The following is a 9,938-nucleotide window of genomic DNA, read 5'->3' as shown; positions in this document are numbered from 1 at the left end:
ATTTCATTCGCAAGTAACTGAGAGAGAGGCCAAGGCTTCAGAGCCTGGCCTCCAACCACCATCTTAGTGTCTTTGCCCAATAGCCTGTAGCACAAATCATCCATCCCCTGCCTGGTTCCAAGCTCAGCCCAGAAACTCCCATTTCTGGGTCTTGCTCTGTGCCACTCTCCTGCCAAAATGACTTTCCTGTTGTCAGACACTGGTTTTGGGCTGTCTCGATCCTGGGAAAATGTCCTCCAATGCCCCCGGTGTGGGTGGGGGAGCGTTCAGTTCATTGTACCAACCCATCTTTACCTAAGGCTTAGGTTCCTGAGGTTGGTCCCTGCTCTATTATGTTTACATCCTGGGCACCTTTTGTTCTTACCTCCTCTCTTTTCCTTTTGTTTTCTTGCTCAGGCTGACCTTAAACTCTGTACGTCAAATTCCCTGTATCGCTGAGGATGACCTTAATCTATATATCTCCTTTTACCTCACTTCTGTAGTTCTAGGATTAAAGTGTCATGTCATCTAGTTGTGTCGCTGGAAAAATCCTCTGTGTCCCTTCAGCCCCTGATGACCTTTTTACTGTTTTCATACTTATTTATCCAGAATGTCACATGGTCAGAAACACTATGTAGCTTCCTCAAACACGCTCTTTATCTTTAGATATATTCTTTTCACTCTTCTCCCAGTCTTTATTAATTCGATACAGGGCCTCTTCATGAAGTCTTGGCTGGCCTGGAGCTCACTATGTTGACTAGGCTGTCCTTGAACTCATAGATCTGTCTGCCTCTGCTGGGATTAGACCATGACACTAATCCTTTTTTTTTAAACCTTCTGACAGGGTCTCAGGTAGCACTCTACCAACTGAGCTATGCCCATCCACCATATCTAAAGTAGCCTGTTCCCTTCTTTCATTCTCTGTCCTATTATTCTATTAATAGCTTCGCTACTCTGAAATAATCTTCGTGCTTTGGTGGGCTTGAACAACCTATCCCTCTTCCCCGAGAATGTGTATGCAAGGACAAGGGCCCAGGTGAAGGAGCTGACGCCTAGCGGGCATCCAACAAGGACGTGCTGATAGATTCCACAAAGACGAGCATGTATAGTATTTGACTTTGGCACCAGGCGCCGCGAGGGCTATTTGCTGAACCCAAGGAAGGAACTCTGCAAGGCGGGGACCAGAATGCAGCGCTCGGCCCACCACAAGACAGTTGATTGGCAGTTGAGGACCCGGGCCCGCCGACGGTTGATGGAAGGTTGACAGCTGAGTGGCAGTCAACCGACGCGCACCGGGGCCGCTCGGCGGCGAAGGGGCCTAGCAGCCGGCGCCCGCCGCCAACCGTAGCCTCGAGCCTAGCCGAGCGCTCCGCGCATGGGCCGCGCGCGGGGGGCGGGGCGCGCTGGTCACGTGAGCGTGTTTTGGGCACGTGACGCGCGGCCCGGGCTCGCCCCCGCCCGCTCCCTCCTCCCTCGGCGGGTGTGCTCCGAGCGGCCTCGCCTCACCGCCTAGCGCCCCCCTCAGCCGTTGCCGCCGCCGCCGCCGCCGGCCATGTCCCCCGGCCGCCGCCGCCGCCGCCCGAGCGCGGCGCTCCCGCGGCCCGGCGCGCACTGAGCGCGGGCCCGAGCTGCCGTTCGCCCGCCCCGGGCCCTTGTTCTCCGCGCCGCCGCCGCCATGTTGGGTTTGGAGCCGCAGCGGAGCCGTCGCCGCCGCCGCGGCTGACGAGGCCGAGCGCGGAGCCCGGCCCGCGCCGGGGCCCAGGGAGCAGGGCCCGTCGGAGCCCGTCGGAGCCCGTGTGCCCGTCCGCCGCGCGAGCAAGTCGCCGGGCCCCCGGCCGCGCCCTCTGCCGCCGGCCGAGCGAGCCGCGGAGCCCCGAGAGGCAGCGCCATGGCGGAGCAGACCTATTCGTGGTGAGTGCGGGCTTGGGGGGGCCGGGCCGCAGGTGCCCGCGGGGCCGGGGTGCGGGCGGCGAGCGCCCTCCGAGCCCGGGGGAGGGGCGGCCATCCGAGCGGCGCCGCGGAGCCGACCGGCGCGGGTGCTGGCGGGCAGGAGGGACCGGAGAGGGCGGGCAGAGGCGGGCCGGGGCAAAGGTGTACCCCACTCTGGCGAGAACAGGTGGTAAGAGGCACAACTTGCAAGTAGTGAGGGAGGAGCGGCCGCCTCCACGATGGGCAGAGGCCCTGCGTGGAGAGCCCGAGCCTCGTACGGCCAAGGGGAGTCTGTTGGGATGACCACATTCTGGAAAGGAAGTCGTCGGTAGCAGTGGGGCATGGGCAGTCTTTGTAAGGGTTGGTACTCTGCCATAGGAATTCGACGAGTGCCCGTGTTCTGGGGTCGATTCGGCGGAGGGGGTGCAAGTTGAGCCCCTTGACTTTTCAGCAGGTTGAGGGGGCTTAGACACATGCTGGTAGTTTTCAGGGGGTGACAAATGGCGTCCTGTTGAGGGAGTGCCAAGTTTGGGGGAAAGGGAGCTGAGAAGTGCAGAGGTGTGGAGTGTTTGCAGTGGAAGGAGGTTGATTATATTCGGGATGAGTGGAGAGCAAGTAATGGCTTGAGGGTGAGAAAACAGGAGATGGATGGTTGGCTGCAGGTTTGGGTCGGGGAACCAGGTTGCAGTCTAGAGAGGTTGGAGGTTTGGAGGAAGCACTTGTGATTTGGTGCAGACCTGGGAACTTTTCCCTAGAGTAGGGTTGAAGGTCCACTTTTGTAATTGGAAAAGTGAGTTCTTCATTTCTTGACCCTAAACTGCAAAGTTCAAAAATTGCCTTCTGCACCGCCTGCACGAATGGAGTGGGTACCTTTGCAAAGCACGGAGCAAACTGTCATGTGTCCCAAATTATAATGGAACTTAACTATCGTAGACAATAAAATAAATGGGCTATATATGAAAACAAGGAATGGTACATGAGGAACTCATTGTGTTCCAACAGAGGGTTGATGATTGAAGATAATTAATATTGCAGATCTCAGCGATGTATACACAGTCTGAAAAAGAAGATAGCTGAGAAACTGAGGGGAGTAAGTAACTGAAAGAAAAGCTAGGTTTTGGAGGCTACAGTTGTGTTTTAAAAAGACAAACTAATTTGATAGTTTTGAGCAGCAGTGAGGGGCATCTCAGTGGCGGGCATCTCGGTGGCAGGTGGTGTGGAACACAGGAATACAGTTTTCTTTCAGCTGGATTAGGAAGTGAAGGCAACGGTGATGCAGCCGTGGGTGGTGGTAGAGCTAGGGCTAGCCCTGTACCATGAAGACTCCCAGGTGAATCCTCATGGCTGCCTTACTGTTTTGTTTTTAACTGTACTCTAAAAGGATATCGATTTGTTAAAAAAAATAAATAACATAGTGGTCAGGAAATGGGGAAGGAATTAACGTGGTTGTACCTGCTTGCAATCCCAGTTTGTGTTTGGCCAAGGCAACGGAGTGATACCCTGTCTATAAAAATGTGTTACTACTGGGTAGATAGGCCACATACCACTTCTCTGTGGTGCTCATGGGCCCTACTAGTTAGGAGAGACTGCTTTGTGAAGTCTGATCATTTACAAGATGTATTCTCTTGAAATACTTCCTTGGGTCTCAGCTTTATTTGATTGTCAGGGAAGCACCTTGCCATCAGGACAGTCAGCCTCTCCTTGCTGGCTTGTTCTCAAGTGCAGAAAGCCAGTGTCTGGAGAGAGGATGATGATGGTGTGTGTTGCGGGGAGCAACAGGACTGGGAAGCCACATTCCTGTCTCGTTTCCTGGTTCTTCCCAAGTCAGTCAGAGCACAAAAAACTAAGTGCACAGTGCTTAATGTGCAGTCTTCTCGCTTGTCTCTAAGGTGGGTAAATCTTATTTTCAGAGGAGGAAACAGGCTAAAGGAGACACTCTGAATATGTGTCCCATGAGTTCTCTTGCCAACTTTACCCATTCTCACCAAAATACCAATGTGGAGGAGTCATTCTGAAAGTATGTGTATGCTGAATTTTGTTCTTTTTGTCATTGTTCACTTGGCTTATACACAACTTGTGATTTAAGAAAATGTTTGGTTATTTGTATTCTGCATTTAAGATCAGTGTACTATGACCCTGAATATTTGTCTTGAGAATGGAGCCCAGGAGGAATATAGTATTTAAAAATCGGCTTATGTTACAGCCTCTGACATGTAAGTTATATATAAAACAAGATTTCTGTTATTGGTAAATACTGTGATGGGTTCACAAGTTTGTTATGTTATTCTTTTTTTTTTTTGTTGTTGTTCTTTAATATCTTTTTTAATTTAATTTTTTATTATTAGTTACATTTTATTAACTCTGTAACCCAGCTGTATCCCGCTCCCTTATTCCCTCCCAATCCCACCCTCCCTCCCTCATCGCCTCCCTGTATGTTATTCTCTTGACTTAATACGTTTAACTTTTTTGTAATATCATTAAAAAAACATTACACCTTACCAATAAGATCATATGGTTCTGATTTCTTGTACATGTTCATTTCCTAGAAAATTCTATCACCCAAAGATCTAACTCAAGCTCCATCTAGCTGTGAAGCATTTCCTGCCCACTGCTGTCTGCATTACCCCTTCCATTTCTTGTGTAGATACTGAGCCTGCGCACTAAACTTTCAGAGAAGACCATGTAACACTAACTTGCCCTCCTCTAGTGTCTAGTCCCCTGTCTGGCACACAGCTTCTGCCCAGTGCAGTTAATGTGACAGCAGCTTCTCAGTTTATCTTGTATTGCAGGAATGCTGAGTAGGAGGAGAGTTACTGCAGGATTCCTGTGTAGTAGCTTTCCTGATGTCTCATGGAGTTCATAATATGGGATGTCATACTTTGTTTACTTTTCTGAGACAAGATGTCATCCAAGCTGCCCTGGAACACAGGATGACTTCAGGTCGACCTTAAACTCATTGTTTTCCTGATGCTGGATGGCAAACCTGCAGCACTGCTCCCTCTTGGAAGTTTGAAATAAAAGTTGTTAACAGAAGAAATTAAAATAGTTGGTAGGAATGATGCCAGGATCTTCTTTTATTATTTGTTTGGTTGGCCTTTGGGGGGGAGAGGTCAGGGCCACAGGTTTCTCCAAGTTTAAGGCTGGCCTGAGGCTGGCTTTGAACTCCTGATCTTCCTACATCTTTCTCTTCAGTGCTGGGATTGTGGCATATGCTGCCACATTGGTTCACCTAGTGCTGGGGATTAGACTCAGTTTTACTCACTCATGCTATACAAGTAGTTACTGAACACTTCCCAGCCTCCCAAGGAGCCTCATCATGAATTAACTGCAAGGCTCGGTTTCTGTCCTTTTTACTCACACTGAGGAAGTAAAAGAATGTGGTGTAAAAACACAAATTGAAGGTTGAAGGCAAACACTTGCCCAGTGTATACTTATGAGTAGTTGTTTCAGTGTAAGTACTGTAAGAATCCTGAACTTGGCGCTTGAAATCAATGCAATCTTTGTGTAGGATTGCACTTGAACCTGCTAATAGTTGGTTGTGCTTGGCTTACTGTTTCTGTAGGGAGAAGGCCATCTTCCTGAAACATTCAAGTGGGTCTCATTACTAGAGAACTAGCATACTTGTTTATTTTTTATTTTCTATGTGCTCATGCTTTGAGGATTGCAAAGGAAGAGAACTGGGGCTCAAAAGGGTATAAGGCAGGGCTGAGGAGACGGCTCAACAGGTGACACTGACTGCTTCACAAGCCTGGTGACCTGAGCTCTATTACTGGAAGCGACAAATACAGAAGAGAACCAGCTCCATAAAGCTGTCTGTGCCACACTCAGATGCACATATCACACATGTGCACATGTCTCACATACAAACAAAATGAAAAAATGTAAAAGAACTAAGTAAACAGTAAAAGGGCTCCGAGGCAAGACTGTTTGACAGTGACAGTAACAATCTCAGTACTACTTAGGCAGAGAGGCAGGTGATCTGGGCTAGAGACCAGCCTGGTACACAGCCAGTTCCAGGACAGCCAGGGCCACACAGTCAGGGTCAGAGGAAGACCCTGACTGAAGGAAAGAGAAAAAGAAAAGTAAACAACCTTGTAAACATGGGCTTAGGAGTTGGGAGAAGGCATGAGGAGCTTGTGTTTATGGGAGAGATGGTGGGGTTTTGCCAGGCTGTTGTATTTAGAGATGGACTAAGTAAGGCTTCCATAAAGAATCCGAGGACTGCTTAATGATTTAAAAAAATGAGTTTGACGTATGTTTCCACAGTCATTTTGCAGTATCTTGTCATTGAGTTCCTGTATTGGCCTCCTCTTTGGATGACCATTTTTCCTTTGAGTGGCCTTCTAATGATCTAAGTTATATAGTAATCTTATGCTCGTAGGTTTTGGCCCAGTTAGGATAAAATTCTAATTCCCTAATACAGTTCTTTAAGACCTAGTTTTATGTTTTTTTCTGAGAGATGGCAGACAAACAACACAGATTCCTCAAGGGGAGGTTGCTGTGCCCAGGTGAGGTCTTGCCCTGTGGTTGATTTTACTGAAAACGAATGAGAATGCTTCTGCCTATGCTGCTATCTAGACTCAGATGAGATTTTAGAGCTGCGCTGTACTAGTGTGGTAGTCTGTGAAAAGGACACAGGTTTCCAGAACTGCTGGAGTTCAGCTCTGACTTAGGTTATTGTTACATGTCACTGCATTTGTTCTGGTCGTGTTCTGATCGCTACTTTTAGCAGCTGCTAACTTTTTCAGAAATAGTTTAAAATATGGTTGTTAGGGTTATAGACTTTATGAGACTTACTCAAACTTGTTTTACCTATGGGTTAAAGTGGTATGATATCATTTGGGTAATAGAGATTTAAGCTAAAAATTAGTCAAATTTAAAGCCATAAATTTGTTTTCAAATCATTTTTTAATTTTATCATCAAGTCTTTGAGGGGAAAAGAAATTGGAGACATCTTTATGTGATCATTCCCTTTACAGATGGCAGATGACATTGCAGTGATGTATCACACAGCTCTGTATGATTGTAACACCAGTAACATCCATAAATCACTAGCTTTTATTGTGCTTACATGTGTCATCAAACCATCTCATGCAGAATGAAAAGATGTTTTGCTTTGTAGACCAGGCTGGTCTGGAACTCAAAGAAACCTGCCTCTGCCTCCAGAGGGTGGGTTAGAAGCTTGTACTACTACTCTTGGGCTGGATGACTATTTTAAGAGTTAACTGACCAAGTTACTTTAGTTGGGGGGTTTTGACATCTAAACACTTACATGATTTATTTCAATGACAGTAAGCCATGAGTACAATTTGACTTTTAGAGAGTACTGTAATTTATTTTTGAAAATGTTTTTAAAGTCTTTTTTTTTTTTTTGGGTTTGGATGTTTTGTTATTGTTGTTTTGTTTCCAGACAGGGTTTCTCTGTGTAGCCCTGGCTGTCATGGAACTTGCTGTGTAGATCACACTCAGCCCAGCTTCTCTTCTCCAGTGCTGGGATTTTTAAAGGTGTGCATCACCACCATCCACCTATGTTTTTAAAGTTGAAACATTCATTCTTGGAAGTTAAAATATTGGTTTTATGTGATTCTGTAAACGGAGAAGTGTCTAACTTTGAGTTTCTATATCATATCTTCTAATTTTAAGGAGTTAGAAGGAGACTGCCTTAGAATTTTCACCGTGTTGTAAGGGACAGCAAGAAACCAAATTCAATTTTATAGGGGAAAAAAACTATTTAGTTCCTATGACCTTTGGAAAGAATTGTCAACTATCATATTTTAATAATCGCGCTCACTAGGGCTGTATCTTTTGGTATTTCAAGACAGGGTTTCTCTGTGTAGCCTTGGCTGTCTTGGACTTGCTTTGTAGACCAGGCTGTCCTTGAACTCAGAGAGAGCCACCTGCTTCTGCCTCCTGAGCGCTGGGATCAAAGGTGTGCGACACCGTGCTGGCTCTAGGGCTGTATGTTAAAAAAGAAAGTTTCATTTACTGGTGGAGCCTATAAAAAGGTTGTAGCTTTCAAACACTGCATTAGCAGGAGACCTTCAGCAGAGTTTTGATTTTTGTTTACTTTGCTTGTAGGGTTTATTCTAAGTTGTAGAAAAGTAGATAAATTCTTTTTTAAATTTGCGTGTTGCTTGTTGCCCCCCATCATTTAGACTACCTGCTTGTTTTCACTTTGTGAATTACGTTGAGGGTAAGTGATCACGCAGAAGTTGATCATTTCTTAGTGCATTTAAATTTTAAAACCCAAGACCAAATTCTGCTCTTGGATTGGAAATTTTTAATACGAGAGTGATTTTCACATCTGGTTTACTATGAGCTCGCTGTATCTTAGGCCCAGTGTTTGATCAGGAACTGCACCACTGAGCTTTCACACCACCACCACCAGTGTTGCTTAAACAGTGCTTCTGCAGGTCCTCTGCAGCCTGAAGAGGTTCTGTGAGATGCTGTGTGGAAATGCTTCTGAAATTGCTCCATGCTCTCTGAAGGACAGCTGCCTGTTTCCGAAGTTATTTCTTAGATTCTGGTAGGTTCCAGAAAGAGTTCTGTAGTATAGGAGTGCATTTCTTGCTGACAGACTGACCAGCATTGAAACTTCTGTGGTGTCTGTTTTATCAGGGGTGCCAAGTGATGCCTATGTAAAAAGTAGAGTAACCTGAAGCTTGCTGTTGACTTAGATACAGGACCGTGTGCTCAAGTCAGGACCTTTCACAGGTTTCACTGTCCACTACTGCAGTTCACAAGGGAAAGGAAATTACAAGGTTTCATTTATATTCATGTAATACTCAGTTGGGTCCTTTGTGGGGCAAGTGGACTTTCCCTGGATTTCTCTATAATGCACAGGAAACTTTTCCACTCTTCCAACAGCAGGGAAAGGCTTTACCAGTTTCTTATCTGTTTCCTTACCCACAACTTGACAGGCACACCCACTTCCCTCCATCTAGCAGCAAGCCAGACTTCACTTTTGACCTAAATAGGACGTGCCGGGTAAAATTTTGTCCATTGTTTCTTTAGTCTGGCTACATAGACCTTCTGAACATTGTGCCTGGCTTTGTTTTGTTGTGTTCTAGTCTTAATTTGTCCTCAGCATTGTCTAATTTTTACCTTCAAAACTTGATTAAATCTTGGCCTTGTTTTTGTTTAAAGGAAAATATTTTACTGTCATCCACAGCATTTTTACTATGTTCAAAACATTTGTACATTTAAATCCATGCTTATAAAAATCTTAGCCGTCTTAGAATTAATAATAGTAAAGGATAAGTTGTCGTATCTTTGCCCTGGTTAGTGCAGACATACTTAGAAATGCTGCCTGGTACACAAGCCCAGCTAGCCAGTTAGATGAAGACTCAGGGAGTGGTAAGGTCACTAACTGAGCCAGGGCAAAGAATACAAGACCAGACACTTGGAATACTTGAGAGACTCAGAATGAAGCCAGCGAAGTGATGCACACCTTTAACCTCAGTTCTCAGGAGCTAGAGACAGGTGGAGATCTGAGTTCCAGGCCTACTAAGAGAGTCCAGGACAGCCAGGGCTATTACACAGAGAAACCATGTCTTGAAAAAACAAAACAAACAGAAAATTAAAAAAAAACAACAAAAAAGTAGAAAACAAAAGAAAAGAAAAAAGAGAAACTCACAATGAAAAACAGGATGGAGAGGAATCAGAAACCTGTGAGTTAGTGATTAGGAAAGTGAAAGGTATAGGAGTTTAGGAGCAGGACTGAGATGATTTAGGATTCAGAGGGGGTGAAAAAAACAGGAAGTTAGTGAAGTGTGCTGGGAGAGTTCAGAGTGGTTGGGGTAAAGCCACCTTAGGGCTGGGCAGTGAAGGTGTAGAGGCCTCCTAAGACCTACTGAGGGAAGATGAGAGGATAGTTGAGGACCAGCGGGTCAGAAGGTATTTGTTTTTCACTTAAGAGGGATTGTGTGTTTGAAGGCAGGAAGAAGAAATTGATCTTGGAAAGAAAAATGGCTTTGTTTTTGTTTTTGTCTTTTTCCTGTAGTGTAAGCTTAGCGTTTATTTTTTTTTTA

The 9,938-nt window shown here is 45.9% G+C and overlaps 1 protein-coding gene across 1 annotated transcript in view; it reads left to right on the top strand.

Annotated features, from left to right (window-relative positions):
* The first annotated feature begins 1,446 nt into the window (after window positions 1-1,446).
* Sppl3 (signal peptide peptidase like 3) overlaps window positions 1,447-9,938 on the top strand; it is an 83,136-nt gene continuing 74,644 nt past the window's right edge. The window contains exon 1 of the mRNA XM_021631803.2: window positions 1,447-1,890. Within this exon, the coding sequence (XP_021487478.1) occupies window positions 1,868-1,890 (23 nt within the window). The 5' untranslated portion in view covers window positions 1,447-1,867. The remainder of the gene's footprint in view (window positions 1,891-9,938) is intronic.

This window comes from Meriones unguiculatus, chromosome 4, assembly GCF_030254825.1.
Source record: "Meriones unguiculatus strain TT.TT164.6M chromosome 4, Bangor_MerUng_6.1, whole genome shotgun sequence".
NCBI classification, from domain to species: Eukaryota; Metazoa; Chordata; class Mammalia; order Rodentia; family Muridae; genus Meriones; species Meriones unguiculatus.
The sequence above is the reverse complement of the archived record's forward strand: the minus strand, read 5'-3'. Positions and strand labels throughout refer to the sequence as shown.